General features: G+C 42.6%; 1 protein-coding gene across 2 annotated transcripts in view; it reads left to right on the top strand.

Moving 5' to 3' along the window:
- BACH1 (BTB domain and CNC homolog 1) overlaps nucleotides 1–7,883 on the top strand; it is a 143,361-nt gene extending 135,478 nt beyond the window's left edge. For both annotated transcript variants that reach the window (XM_086934014.1, XM_086934013.1), the window contains exon 5: nucleotides 5,033–7,883. In XM_086934014.1, coding sequence (XP_086790140.1) covers nucleotides 5,033–5,488 — 456 coding nt within the window. In that variant the 3' untranslated portion in view covers nucleotides 5,489–7,883. The remainder of the gene's footprint in view (nucleotides 1–5,032) is intronic.
- The last annotated feature ends 7,989 nt before the right edge of the window (nucleotides 7,884–15,872 follow it).

Genomic DNA, 15,872 nt, shown 5'->3' with positions numbered 1-15,872 from the left:
AGGGGCAGGCGTTGTTGGAACCTGGGAACTTACCTTCTATTCTCTTGGGGGTAAGGTAGCTGTGATGTACGTAATTGAATTGGATGTTTCTATAGGGGGTTTAATACGTGTTTACATTGTTGAAAGAAAATCAGAAAAGAATGTGTGCAGCTACTTCTAGATGTGTTTGTTTATGATTGGGGTCAATTATTTCTCTCTGTAAGAAATGTTCCGGGATTTTGCACATCTACAGAGATATTCTTATCCTTATTAATTTAAAATTACGTTTTCTGTAGGGGGGAACTTGTGCCACAGTTAACTTTTCTTTTTAACACCTATCACAGCTTTTTCCAATTTTTTCATTAGTGAGAGCTGTTTTTAATCGGGGAAAACCATCCAGAGCTACTGACTAATATGAAAAAATGTATGATACAGTACTTTTAAAGCGCACTATCACTCAGTGTGGCTCACTGGTTAGAGGCGGCAGACCCGAGAGCAGAGGACGGCCCGGGACCAGGGTTCGATTCCCGGCGCGGCAGGTTTCTGGACCAGGGTCAGCGGACTCGATAATTCTCTCGCCTCGGTGCCCACTCTGATCAGCGTTCACACTCGGCAACTCTGGGCATTAGCTTGCCTCATCTTCACTAACGGCCCCACCAGACCGTCGGGGATGCCTGGTCTCACCCTGGAGATACCCATTAAGGGACCATCTCTCAGGGAAGCCAGGAAGGGTTTCGCGGCGGTCGAAGCGCCTTGGGACCCTCCGGGTAAGTAGTGCGCTATATAAATGCCTATACATTTACATTTACATTTACAAACTAGAGCATCCTGGCGCTGGCTCAGACCATTGCACTGAAAATCAGAAAAAGAAGAACGAGGAAAAAGAAGGAACAGCACAGAGAAGATAAAAGGGCAGTAGACCTTAACCAAACAATTAAATTAAAGGAAAACATAAAGCATCCGGGGCAAAGAACAGCTGAGTCTACAGGTTCTTCTTTAAACTGGCTTTATTTGTGATGAACAGGAGTAAACCAGGAAGTATATATAAGGATTATTTAAGGGTACATAGATTTCAAGTAACTTAAATGCTTCCCCCATTTTTATGTGATAATTAATGGCAAAAGAGCTGTATTTTGTGCGGTGCTCAAGGAACTATTTTGCCCCTTTTCTCTTGTTTATGAATCACTTGTTAAAGGTGTTTCTCCGGGGGTTTGTGGTTTCTTTTATAAAGCACATGATTGACGATGCTCTCATTTTGAGAAAGCCTGCCTCCATTATCTTGATACTTGCCCTCAAGTGTTGATGTCACTAAGCTTTACCTCAATTAATGATTCAAGATTCAGAATAATGTTTAATGGTTGATGGAATGATACAAGGGTTATTGTCAAGGCAGTCCCTAAAATTGTGCTTCTCTGAGAGAAAATGCTGAGGTACTCCCAGGCATGCACGAACAGCGATCTACTGGTATCCATCTCTCTGAAGCCATGCGCATACCACTGCGAAGATGAAACACAAATTAATTGACAAAGTTTTAGGAAATTGTAAGCACTGTTTAAGGGAGGAAGAAAGAAGAGAAAGAAAAAACAGTAGAGAAGGATAGAAAGAGGAAATGTAATATAGGAGACTAGAATTAGAGGAAGGAAGAGTGCTAGGAACAGAGGCGGGAGAAGTGGAAGAAAGGAATGAGGAAGAATGGAAGGAAAGGTTGGAAGAAAAGAGAAACGAGTAGGAAACTACAGAAAAAAGGAGAAAACGAAAGAAGGTGCAAAAGAAAAGAGTGAAACTAAGAAGAACAGTAGGGGAAGAAGAAAAGGTCGAAGGAAAGATTTTCAAACAGTGTGCTCTAATTCCAGACATTTGAATAGTGGGACTTCTGACCTGGCATCAGTATGGCACTTCAAATTTAAGAATAGCATAGACTTTATGTTTCCCCTGCACTGTCACTCTTCTCAGCCTCCAAGGACCAGCACACACAGTTTTAGAATGCAACATTAGCAGAGAGGCAGCGTCGTACTCCAAAACACGACTGATAAGCAGCGAGCTACCCAGACAGGCTATGAGCTACTGGTAGCGCTCAATCGACGCATTGAAGATTCCTGACCTGTCACCTCCTAGTGTTTTCTGCCGTTTCACATAGGAAGAGTGAGTCAGTTCCAAAAGGGAATAACCTGGCAATTCTGTTGTAGCAAAACTGTATTGTGTCTCTGGAACCGTGGTAGACAACTGTACCCAAGCAAGATAATAACCACAAAACAGTTACTGTCTAGAACCCACTTCCCACATCATTTGTCTCGCACTATCTATTCACTCGGTTGCTTAATTACTCATTGTTTTTGAAATATGAACATTTTGGTGCACCAAGAAAGTTTTTTAACTGTTAATTAACATGCATGGTAGTAGATTTGAGATGATAGGAAGCTATTTGCAGCAGATCTCCTGTTTAAAATGAATAGATTGTGTTTCTTCTATTGGTAGTCAAACTCTGAATGAGCTGCTGGTTGGGCTTTTCATATTTACTTCTCCCATTTCCGCATGAACGTGCACTGGCTTTAAAATCATTTTTATCATGACATAAATGTAAGTAAAGAGAGACCGTTTAAAAAAGATTTATTATCTATAAAAGTCTTTTTGTAACTTGTTGATTGAGTACATATGAATGTCATGAATTAATAAGTAGCATATAAATCGGACAGGACAAGGAGGCGCCGATTTTAAAATGCTGTGAAAACTGCCATGCAGTACAACATTTCCACAAAATAGGAACACTTAAAACATACAATGCCAGGGTCTGGAAATTCATGTTTTTAGGGGATACGTTTATTTTAGGATCTTGCAGCAGCAGAGAAAAGAGCAAGTTCCTGGTATGCCTGCCTTCTGCACTGGGAAGTGAAAGATTCTAAAGCGGTCTCATTCGGTAGCATGTGTCTCAGTGGAGGCATATTTAGAGAGATAGGTGAACATTCTAGCTCTTAACTATAGCTCTGTAATATTTAAATGCACCTGTTAGAGAAAGGTGCCTTGTGAGATGTGGTTGATACTGTAAAGAGGCTTATCTCGGGCACTAACTATGAATCTCTTGTGTGGATATTGACAAGCTAGGAGCCAAATACAAGGCAGCATTTCCGTAGTGTAAAGATGTCTGAGTTACAATTAAATAATATTATCCAACAGCTATGATGCTCTCAGGTAGTGATTGACCAAATTGGATTCAAAGGGCTTTCAGCGAAGTAGAAGGCCTTAGTCTTCCAATCATACACATACTACGCAGCAAAGATACGTTACCGGGTTGTGCATATGGGGTGTTTCAGATTATTCATAAAACATTACACTGGAACAAATCAGCCTTAAGCCAAACACAGTGGCACTAAACAACTTTGACTCTGGTCAGTGAAAATACATTTAACACAGGGAAAAGGCATCCAGAACCCAAATGTGGTATGGTTTCATACAAATGGTAGGAAAGTCCTATATGTATGTGTATTCATCTATGTTTGTATGTGTTCTTTGTACAGCAGGAGTCTAAACAGAAGACATTAGAGTACTGCACATGGTCAAAGGCAAGGATACACTCAACAAGTGATTGGAGAGGCAACTGGTTTATGGCAGAAATGTGTTGTTACTTCAGTGTGATATAGTGTTCAATAAAGTGTATTTTCAACTCTTTCATAAATTGGAATAGCGATGGAATGGTCTTGATGGCTGAGAACCAATAGAGATGGTGAGCTTGTCTGCAAGATAAGCAAGGTGCTGTTGTGGAGGCTCTGTAAATGGTGCATCTGGTTTTCAAGATGGTGCTGGCTGGTAAGGGCAGCCAATAGAATTCTATGGGAGGAAAGCCAAATAGATGATAACTACATAACATAAATATGAAGACCTGTTTCTTTCATTGAACGTCTTCTACTGTGTAGGCGTTATAAGAGATTTCCGGTAAAAAATATTTTCTCTTTTCCTAATATAATTCTCCCAAAAATGATAAAGACAATGTGGACAAAGAGAACTAATCTTTATGGCCTGGAAAAGAGTAATATATTATTAAAGAGAAACTATATTGACGACTGAACTGAGGAACGTAGGTGGCAAGATTGTACACGTCTGAGTCAAATTCAGTACTCTCATTCCTGGACGCCAAAACAAGACAGTGTGTTGTGATCTTATTTTAAGATGTGGGGTTGCCTTGAAAGTTATGAAGGGTTTCCAGTGTGCCTGCAGACTTTCTGTTCAGATGGTCCCCTTGGACCTGCCTCAAAGGTGTAGTAGGCACGAAGAATATAGCACTTCACACCGTATGCGTTTACAACGCATGCCATTACAACACGGTCGTAACAACGACTGCGTTGTTACATTGCATACAATTACAACGTAAGTAGTTACAAAGACTTGCTGTAGGGGGCGAGCTCAACTTAGGAAAAGTATAATTTACTATTCCAACTCCAGTGTGTGCAACAGTAGGGAAGGTGTTGGAATAGTAAATTATACTATCCCTTAGTTTACCGCACCCCCTCAGCAAGTCGTAATGACTTGCGTTATAATCGTATGCGATGTAACAACGCAGTCGTTGTAATGACCGCATTGTTATGGCATGCGATGTAACGCATGTGATGTGAAGGCTGTTTCTCGGGCACAACACTTCTTAAGAAAGTGTTCCTTTATACCGACAACCTATGAAGATGTGCAGGGCGCTGTGCAGGTGCACACTTACATGGTGCCCGCTTGTGCAGCTCTTGGTTTGTCTTGCCCTAAGTGTGTCTACAGCTTGAAGGAACTTGTTGAAACCTCCATTTAAAAAATAACACAATAATAGCCATGGAATTGCACCTGTTTGTGACCCCAACCGCTGTTTTTTAGGTCGATGGTTCTGCCCACCATGCATGTTTTGATGGCTTTCTGCTCCCTAGATGTAGTCTTCTGTTCGTCAACTCCCCACACATAGCACATCTTTGCAACAGAATGTCCTATAAACAATGCTTGTCCTGCTGCTTTTTTAATGTTAACTACCATGTTCTGAATATTATCTTGAGTTCTCATTGCCTGTTATGTTTCCTTCCTCGTGCAGCAATACGAAAAGAACAGCTTGTTGATGGAAAGGGACCACATATTGTCCACCTTGGGTGATACCAAGAATAATTTAAGTGAACTTTGCCAACAGGTGTGCCGAGAAGCAGCACTAAGTCATGAACAAATACAAATACTTGCTAAGTACTCTGCCTCGGAATGCCCGCTTTCCTTTCTGGTTGCAGAGAAAGAGAAAAATCCATTTCCTGAAAGTGTTCACGTGGGCCCATCCGGCGTTGGATTTCCGGATTCGTTGATCAGTCTGATACCTGCCACCGAGGAGCACCCAAGCCTTTTCGAAAGAGAAAAAAGTGGAGTGACGTATAATGAGCTGCAAGAGTTTGATGCAATTTCCGGAATGAGCTCCGAAAGTGCTGAACGTGTTGAGCATTCTGGTCAGAGCGGCATAACTGATTTCTGTCGACAAATGACGGACAAATGCACCACGGATGAATAAATGGGAGACTTCCGCTCAAGTGAAAGGAAATGTCGCTATTTCATAACTGCTTATTAGTGGCCTACAGGCGTATGATATAGGCTAGCCCTGTGTGCCTGCTATCCAAAGTATTAGTGGCGAGCCTACAGTTGTACAGTTTATAAACCCAATCTGTAAATATGTGAACAATAATGCTTCTTGCTTCTGCAAGGGGTGTATGCTTGGTCTTTCAAATGTATTTGGATTCAAATCCTGTAGTAAGTACGCAGTCTCTAAAACAGACATGTTCTGGCCCGCGAGGACTGGAGCTGTGCCAGAAGTTTCAGATATCCACGAGATAAGTTTACATACAATAAGTATGTATGGGAATCAGTTACGTAGTTAATGAGTAATCTGAAACCTAATAGGATTGCAGCTCTCAAAGACAGAATATTATAATGCTTCTGACAGAACGTTAGCAACTAGATCACTATTTTTTTGCCTGGCTTTATTTTCCTTCAATTTACTTACGCCTTCTTTTTGCTTTGCAGGTCATAGGCGTTCTTTTATCATTGCAACTAAGTTTCATTATTCAGATAACTATACCTTAGTACAGCTAATCACTTTTGTTTCCTAAAGCATTCACTGGTGTTGACCTTTTGAGCAACAGGCTATATAGAGTGCTATTCTTTTTGAAACACAAAACCTCACAATAGCCTTCAAAGTGTAGCACAATGAACTTTTTACTTGTATATGCAACGTTGAGTAGCATATTGTTTTCAATATGTCAAGTAATTTTCGAAGCTATATACTCCGAGCCCGTGGTCTTGTAGTAAGCTGTATGCCCCAAGGTCTTGATAGGGAACAATACTTCCATTGTTTTTTTCCTGTCGGGTTGTATTTAGTTAATGGGAAAGTTTGATTTCTCAGATCGTTCATCTGCACTCCCACATGCAAGATTTAACGCACTGTGTTTTGAATACTGTACAGATTTTTCAAAGATACACTAATACTACTGCCTGCAACAGCATGCTCAGCTATTATATGAGGCATCCAGGGGATGCAAAGAGACTCTAAAGTGAAGTTCTACGACCTACCCATTCATCATCTAAAATTAATTGTTGACTCCAAAGTGCATTTTGTCATTGCTGCTTATTACAGTTCGAATTTTATATATTCAAAATGCATGACATAAGTAGTAATTTGGTCACTTATGTCGTTAGACACTTTTTTCTGGAGGACTATGCAGAGACATAGGAATCATTTACTATTTGAATGTCTATGTTCATTAAAGGTTGCAGTAATTCAGTCTAATTTTGCATGGCAGCATATTGACTGTCAAGCATTTGCCTATTATGGAGTAATTCACATTTTAAAATTGAATTTGTATTTTTTGTTTTAGTTTGTACAGTTTTAGAAACAATTGAATCTTACAAAAGTCAGGAATACATATGTCCTACCTCAGTATGTACAGCTGTTACATCAATATAAATTAATGTAAATATGGTGGGTTAGCATTTCATTTAATTCATGCTGTAAATATGTATTTGCTTGTACAGTTTTGTTATGGTAAGATTTCTATGAATGCCTTCTCATTTTTTCAAATAAAACCTTTTGCAGGAGATATTTGTTTTCACAAATGGGCGGACTTCGTCAAATAGCATTAACCAACAATGTTTATTAACACAAACGATGCAGGGCTATAAGTGAAGCATTGTATCCATGAAAGGTATTATTTTAGTAGCCAGCGTGTGGTCCAAGTAGCTACCTCACCTCATACCCAGTTGGTTTCAGTATAATGCAGCCCTGCAGATTAAATGTTCTTTGTAAACGACATTGCATTATTTCATTTCTGTCTTCTTAGCTTCACACCTGAATTATTTTAGTCTTATGAATATAAATGCATCCGCTCCGTGAACATATACAGCTGTTATTTTTAAACATTTTTTATTTGGATTGTGCTATTTTTGCCTAATTCAAAATGGAGATACATTTTTACTTTCAGAGAATGCAATTAAAAATCTTCAGCACAAAGATTGATTATATCCTAGAAATAAAATTTTCATTTTTTTTCTTGCCTACTAGATTTTTTGTGAGGGTTTCAAATATTTTAGTTTTTCATACCTATGTATATGAAATGTCTATCTAATGCACAAGGTTTTTACCAGCTGTGTAAATATTTTGCAAAAAAAATTAAACTTATACTCTGACTCAGGTACGTGTTTTAAAAAGAAATTGGATGAAAAGCAGTGGTACACGATAACATTCTAAGTATATTAAAAGTGCTTTTGAATGTTTTGGACAATGTTGAACTTTAAATGCATGAATAAAATTGGAATACAGATTGTAAATTAATAAAATAAGTAAAACTCATGATTTTGTATTTTTCATAATGTAGTCATATTTAACAATGCAATAAAACACTATGTATTTAAAACGAAGACTTTATTTTTTAAAAGCAGGTCGATCAGTTGCACTGTGATATTTCTTTTTAACTGCGCACCATTATCTTCTTATCTTACGTGTACAAATATTTGTAAAATGATTGTAATCATTTAGGTTGAACACTACAACTCTGTTTGAGAGCCAGCCTCTAAGGTCATAGCATGCATTGCTAAAACCAATTGGTAATATATGCTCGGACTCGACCCATGATCTTCCCTCTTCGCAAGCTTAAAAACTCTATGGGATGAAGAGCAGCCAAGATGGATGGAAGGATCATCCTATACCTAGTTCTGCTGCAGTACTCATGAATTTAGATACTATTTCTTAAATACCTCACTGTTTCCCGAGCACAGTCCTCCTGTGGACAGTATTGACAATATCACCACAGCCACTGTTGGTAGCAGGGATGTTCCCCTGCAGCAGTGACTCTTTCCTGACTGGGTTGGTTCGAGGAGAGTGTCCTCTTTTGCAGGTTGTTCCCCTGCAGAAGTGACTCTGTCCTGACTATGTTGCTACAAGGACAGTAAGCACTTAGTACAGTGACCTCTGTTGTAGGAGCTGAGCAACCAAGATGGCTGCCAAGGAACATCCCGTACCTAGTTCTTCTGCAGTGCACAGGGATTTAGAGAATATTTCTTAAATACCCCACTGTTTTCCAGAGCACACTCCTCCTGTGGACAGCATTGAATTGTGAATATCGCCACAGCCAGTGTTGGTAGCAGGGATAATCCCCTGCAGCAGTGACTTCCCTGACTGGGTTAGTTTGAGGAGAGTAAGAACGTGGTACAGTGTCCTCTGTTGTAGGCTGTTCCCTTGCAGCAGTGACGCTTCTCTGAGTAGGTTGGTGCAAGGACAGTAAGAGCATGGTACGGTGTTCCCTGTTGTAGGAGCTGAGCAGCTTGCATGACCGCATGTCACCCACATGCAAATGACTGGTAATTTAGATCCACCCACATCAGCTGATGGTCCTGCTGGGCCGAGTCCCAACACACTAATTTCCAACAGAGGGGCCTCTTCCGATGTCGGACGGACCTGAGTCTGTCAGGAGCCGTTACCGACCGACTTGCTGGCGTCTGTTGCGGCCCTGCTAGTACGATGCGACTGAACAGGGTTCGGTGCATTCGTATACATCACAATGCAAGCATGCATTCCGAGCGGAAAGCATGCTTGCGTTGTGAAAAGCAGGGGTGCAGTTCATCTCTGCACCTTGGGGCCGGCACCCCAAGGTGCCTGCCACCTGGTGCAGAGATCCACAGAAGGGTATAATAGGTGCCCCCCAAGGCTGCCATTCGGCAGCCTTGCACCCATGGGGGACCTACTGGGGGCCCACAAACACAGTTTCTGACTACCTTTTCATGCAGTAAAGACCGGCACGAAAAAGCAGTGAAAAACTACCATCGTACTCCCTCGGTCGCAAAGAGGCGGCCGGGGTAGTACTGAGGGATTTCCGGACGGCGGACAGGCTCTCTGAGCCAGTCGTCCGCAATCCGTAAATCAGAGTCTGATTCCTTTCCGACCAAGCCCATCAGAATGGCTCGGTCGGAAATGAATCTTGCAACACGTTCCGGTGCAGTTGGAAGGGCTCCCACCATCGTTTAGAGCCCTTCCGACCGAAATCTGAATCGCCCCCTAATGATACGTCCCCTACTTTCCCTACTCTGTCTGCGATGGGCGCACTTTATGGCACACTGTCAGTAGTCTTAGATGGGTTATCTGGTCAGTATAATAATATGGCAGCACTACTGGAAGAATTGAATTGCAAAACAGCAAATGGTATCTGCTCCTACACTTTGCAGACTACTTTTTTAAGATTAACATTCTTGTATAAAAGTTATTGAAACCACAGAAGACGCCCTATAGATTAGATAATATCGACCTTGTGAAGCTTGTGTATCACACTATATTAATTCTCTTTAAAAACATATGGTGGATATATAGACTATGTTATGCATTTAAGCTTTACCCATCTCCAGTAGCGACAGTACTGCTGAAATTAGCATATACATGTAATGTAAAGACGTCGAGATAAGTATGGTTGAGCTAGGAGGATGGCGTAAGGCTGCTTATTCATTCATACATAAACTGAAATGATTGACAGTCCAACTAAAGATGATTTAACTGGTCACTATAGCGGGAAAAAAACTGCTGTGAAAAAAAATAATTTAAATATGTTCCCAATTATAATTAACTGACTACCTCCAAATTACTAGAAGTCGCGCACATCCAAACAGTGTTGTCACCTTAGTCGCTACTCTACATTAACTATAACTCACTCATTCATGCACTGGTTATAGCCTTGCATATTCTATCACTAATACCATGAAAAATCATAGCACTCATAACACCATTTATAACATCTCAAATTGCGTGGTTTGTTAGAACATAGTGCACGGTAGAGTGGTGAGGTATAATTAATGTAGTGTGGCGCGTGAGGTGACAACACTGTGTATGGAGTAATTTGAAGGTAGTTAGAACTTAAATTTATAATTTACACACTATCACTTTAGAATTTCTAATGTTTTTGTAGTTTAAGTTGGGTTCTTATAGAAAGAATAAATAACATTTTCCCAACTATAACTTATCCATAACCTTTGGTTTTTTTTAATTGAGTTTCATTTTTTTAAATCTATATTATTTTAAAATATAATATAAATGTGTTTCATATCATACTGTTGTTAATTGGAGTGTTGCACAGTATAATGTAGAAGAGTTGTAGAGTGTAGTATTGTAGAGTGCAGTGGAGATGCATACAATATAATACCGTAGAGTGAAGTGGCACTGAGTGGAGCAGCGTAAAGTGAAATATTAATTTTATTATTTATTTATTTGACCATTTCTAAAGCGCATGGCTACGCCATCTGGCGTGTTCCTGCGCTAGCAGATTCACAACTAGGACCTACAATTCGCTATAAGTTGCAGAGTAATGCAATCTTGTAATACTTCTATAATTTAGTATGCTGAGGAAAATAGCCAAGTTTTTAGCTTCTTCCTAAATTGGCTTTCGCATTGTTCCATTCTTATGGTTTCTTGGAGTTCATTCCAAGATAGCTGAAGGACTGAGCCCCCATTTGTGCGCTCCGAAATAGAGTATGGTGGAGTAGAGTACAGTGAAGTGGTGTAGATTGGAGTGGCGTACAAGTAGAGTGGGGTAGGGTGTAATGGAATACAGTGTAGTGACCTCCAATTGAAAAGCGTAGAATGAAGTGGCATACACTGAAGTGGCATATAGTGGAGTAGCTTGCAGTGTAGTGGCATACAGCGAAATGGTGTACACTGGAGTGTTGTATGTTGGAGTGGAAAAGCATAGACTGGACTGATGTACAGTGAAGTGTCAAAGTGGGATAGCGTGTAGTGGAGTGGTGTACAGTATGAGTGGTGTAGATTGGAGTGGAATGCAGTGGACTGGGGTAGAGAGTAATAGCGAAAAGTAGAGAGATGTCCAATGGAATAGCATAGAATGGTGGTGTGTAGCTTGGAGAGGCATACACTGGAGTGGTGTACAGTAGAGTAGCTTACAGTGGAATAGCGTAAAGTGGAGTGCCAGATTGAAATAGTGTATATTGGAGTAGCGTACATTGGAGTGGCGGGCAGTAGAGTGGCTTAGAATGGAGTTGTGTACAGTGTCATTACACACGTGGAGTGGCATATAGTGTAATAGCGTAGATTTGAGTGGCGTGCAATGAAGTGCCAAAGAGAGTAATAGTATACAGTGGAGTAGATTGGAGTGGCTTACATTGGAGAGGTGTACAGTGGAGTAGGTTAGCATACTATGGAGTGGTGTTTAATGGAAGTAGCGTACAGGGATGTGGCATGCAGTGGAGAGTTGTAGAGTGAAGTCGGCATACAGTGGACCAGCATAAAATGGAGTTGAGTTAAATAGAATTAAGTGGCATAGAGTGAAGTAGCATACAGTGTGGTGTGAAGTGAATTAGCGTAGAGTGGAGTGGTGTATAGTGCAAGTGTGCATGTTGGAGTGGCGTAGACTGTAGTAGCATATAGCATAATAGCATAGACCGGAGTGGCATAGAGTGAAGATGCTTATAGTGAAATAGCATAGAGAGGAGTGGCGTAGAGTTTAATAGCGTATCGTGGAGTGGAAGGCAGTCGACTGGGTTAGAGTGTAATAGCATACAGTTGAGTGACGCACAATGGAATAGCATCGAATAAAGTTGTCTGGAATGTCATAAACTGGAGTGATGTAGAAAGAAGTAGTTTACTGTGGAGTGACATGCTGGAATCACTCACAGTGGAGTGTTGTAGAGTGGTTAAAGTAGTATATACTGGAGTGGCTACAGTGAAATGGCATTGAGTGGAATATCGTATAGTGGAGTACCGTGCAGTGGAGTGGAGTAGTATGTAATAGCTTGGAGTGCAAGTGGCGTACACTGGAGAGGTATACAGTCGAATAGTGTATAGTGGAGTTGCGTTCAGTGGAGTCGTGTACACTAGAGTGGCATATACTGTAATGCCATAGATGGGACGGGTGTATTGTATAGTGGAGTACAGTGGACTGGTGTATGTATGTATGTACGGGGAATTTAGCAGTAATGTAAATTATGGTGTGCAGAGTAACAAAATAGCAAATTTCGCTGCTTGCTATCCTCCAGATTTACCAAGCAATGAAGGGCCATGCATAGAGGCCCTGCTTTGCTTTGTAAATGTGACTTGAGTATTGCATTGCCCATGCAACACCATGCGTAACACAAGGTTACTGCAATACAACAATAGGCGTTAGTTATATGTTGTGCCCGTGTATAGCGCAATAACTTTGAGGTACATTCTGATATATGGCAATCGCAAGCCATTATAAATTTGAGTAATGGCTGTTATTTAAATTGTTGTTAATTAACCCCTTCGATGCTCATGACGAGCTCAGCTCGTCATGAGGCACAGTTGAGCTGTGCTTATGACGAGCTGAGCTCGTCATGAATAAATGAGCTTTCAAAAAAGTCAGCACCGGAGGGGAAAACCCTTAGCAGCCAAGGTGTTAAAAGGTAGCCACATAATATGTACTACACGTTGTCAGTGTTCTCTATAAGGGCCTAACATATAAGTAAGTAATAGGTTTTATTGTTCTACCTACAATTCATAGGGAATTGTATTCGTATTTTTTGACATTTTTAAATAAGTTTACCGAGTACTGCGGCATTACCAAGTAATTATCCTTTTTCTCTTTTTTTTCTATGTGGCAATTGCATGGACTTTTTTGGGTATTTTCGCTGTCCTGTGTAGACTTTGTTTTGGACATTATTAAACAGGTAAAGAATGTAAAATAAATATAGTACATGTGAAAAAGAGTTTATTTCATTTTTTTTTCTTCTTCATTTTTTGCATATTTTTTATAAAAACTTTTTAAAGTACTGCACTACTACCTTCCTAGTACCGTGGTATTCTGTGAAGTTTTTCATGAAATGATAGAAACTTATAATACTTTTTCCCTACCTATTACCACATAAATTAAGCGGTTGGAGGTTGAGAAAGAAAATAAAGCCTAATACCTAAATGTAAGTCCCTAAGCCAGAACACTGGCAAAGTAGCTTTAAAGCAACATGGCTTCCTCGAATTTTTGTAAAGACTGTAAAGACTTGAAATTCCTAAAAAGATACTCAACATACTGTTTGTATATTCTATTTAAAATTCAATGAAATCCATTCAGTTATTTTTTCGCTACATCAAATAAAAAAAAGTCTATGGGAAGTGCATTGATGAAAAAACTTGTTTTTGGACCCCCTCTTTTGTTTTTGCCCGTTCACCAATCACTGCAAACCTTTACATCATCTGTGAATGCAGAAGGAGGAATAGGTCTGCTGTGTTTCATGGAGTTTCGTCAAACGTGCGCACAGTTATTAATGGTCAAATCTGAGGAATTCAGATTAGGTGACCCTAATTATAACTACTGCCACTCTGTAATAAATGCATACATATAAATATAGATTCACCGAAAAAAACAAAGGTTACAAAGACGTTATAATTAGGCTCACATTTCACGCGTACAAAACCAGTGAAATTCAGCAGTTATAGTTGCCTAAGCTAACTTTAACTTACACCTCTGCAATGCACTGCTTATGACCTCACATGATATCACTGTTTACATCATCCAGTGAGTGTAATTATTTTGTAAGAGTTTAGGATTGTTAACATATATACTAAGGTATTACAAAACGTAAAATAGTATACTAGGAGCCAGATGTACGACCCTGTTTTGCGCTCGCAAATGGGAGATCGGCCCATTTGCGGCTGCAAAAAAAGGTAATGGCATGCACAAACGCTATTTTGCGAGTCACTGATTCGCAAAATAGCGTTTGCAACACTCGCTATCTGAAAGAAACACGTTAGTGTTAGATTCCTTACCTTAGAATATCCCCAGGCGTCAGTCTGGATCCGGAAACTTTTGCGTAGCAGTACCCTTGCGCGTCGGTAGGCGTCGTCTGCAGGCGTCTCCTGCGGCTCCGCGTCCGTCGTCGGCGTCGTGCGCCATGATGACGTCGCTGGAGTACATAGACGCCGCCTCTGCGCGCTGACGTCAGTTCTTCTTTTTTCCGCGCCAGTGGACGCAGATCTGAAGAGCGGTACCCGGTCTTTTGACCAAGTTATTACAACTAATATCTTTCTTTTGTGCCTGGTAGGATGCCCGGTTTCAAAAACTGTGACGGTTGTGACCGTACGATGTTGGTCACGGACCATCACCGACTCTGTCTCCGGTGCCTGGGCCCCGACCACGACGTCGACTCCTGCGTCGATTGCCGGGCTCTGACTAACAAAGCTAGGCGGGAGCGGTCCCGCAAGCTACTCGAGCTCCGGGTGTCGGCCCCACGTCGAGAACGGTCTCGGTCCGGCCGGAGGTCCAGGGAGCGTTCGAGGGAGCGGTCGCGGAGCCGCGCCGGGCGCTCCGGAAGTCGACATCACTCGTTGAGTTCATCAGGTAAGAAACACAAGAAGTCGGGGCGTCGTCATCGTACCCCCCCCCGACGCTCGCGCGATGCGGCCGGGGCTTCGGGTGACCCCAACCCTGCGACTCCGCGGGAGTTGCCGGCGCGGCCTGCCCCATACCCTCGGGTCCCTGGGCAAGGTGCGACGCCTGAGGAGATAGAGGCGTTCCTCGTGGCCATGAGGGCCCTGTCTCCTCCGGCGGGTTCCGCGGCGCCTACGGGCCCAGTGAACCCGTCCGGGGGCCCTAGCGGTTCAGCTGACCCTGCCTCGACGCCGGCGGATGCTCCGACACCGGCGCCGATCCCGGCGCCGCTAGGGCCTTCGGGGTCGATGCCGGATGGACGTCCATCCACTCCGGCGCCGATTCCATCGGGGTTGCCCCCGACGCCGCCCCCGCGCGACGCCGGTTCCTCTGTGCCGGCTCCGGGCGGCGCCGTCCTCTTACCCTCACCGAATCCGGACGCGGAGTCGGACCGGCGTCGCTCGACGCCGGGCTCGACGCCGATGGGGCCTGTCGACCCCGTGGAGCCGGCCTACATGGTTGACACCGAATACGGTGATGATGTGGAGTACGGTGAGGGCTGGGAGGGGTCTGAGGACCCTCTGTCACGTGAGTGCCAGTATGACATGGACTGGACAGGTGATTTGGGGGACGCCAGTGGTCTAGATGACTCTCCTAACCCTGGCTTTGTCTCTCCTCCTTCTGTGGCATCGGAGGAGGTAGCTGCTTATTCAGTGGTGTTGATGAGGGCTGCCAAGGCCTTAAACCTTGAGCTCCCCATCGCGGCCGTGAGGCCTAACATCCTCACTGAGGTCTTCAAACCGCGGTCATGCCCACAGGAGCCTCTGCTGCCGTTTAACGAAGCCTTATCAGACGTTCTGTTGGGCACGTGGTTCAGGCCCTCTTCAGGTGCGCCTGTTGATCGGAACGTGTCCGGACGACCCCAAGTTCCTGTCCACCCACCCCACCCCTGAGAGTCTGGTGATCCAGGCCTCTACCTCCCAGTCCGCATTCCGTCGGCCCCGCCCGACCGGGAATCCAAGAGGTATG

Source organism: Lissotriton vulgaris, chromosome 8 (genome assembly GCF_964263255.1).
Source record: "Lissotriton vulgaris chromosome 8, aLisVul1.2, whole genome shotgun sequence".
Lineage (NCBI taxonomy): Eukaryota > Metazoa > Chordata > Amphibia > Caudata > Salamandridae > Lissotriton > Lissotriton vulgaris.
The sequence above is the reverse complement of the archived record's forward strand: the minus strand, read 5'-3'. Positions and strand labels throughout refer to the sequence as shown.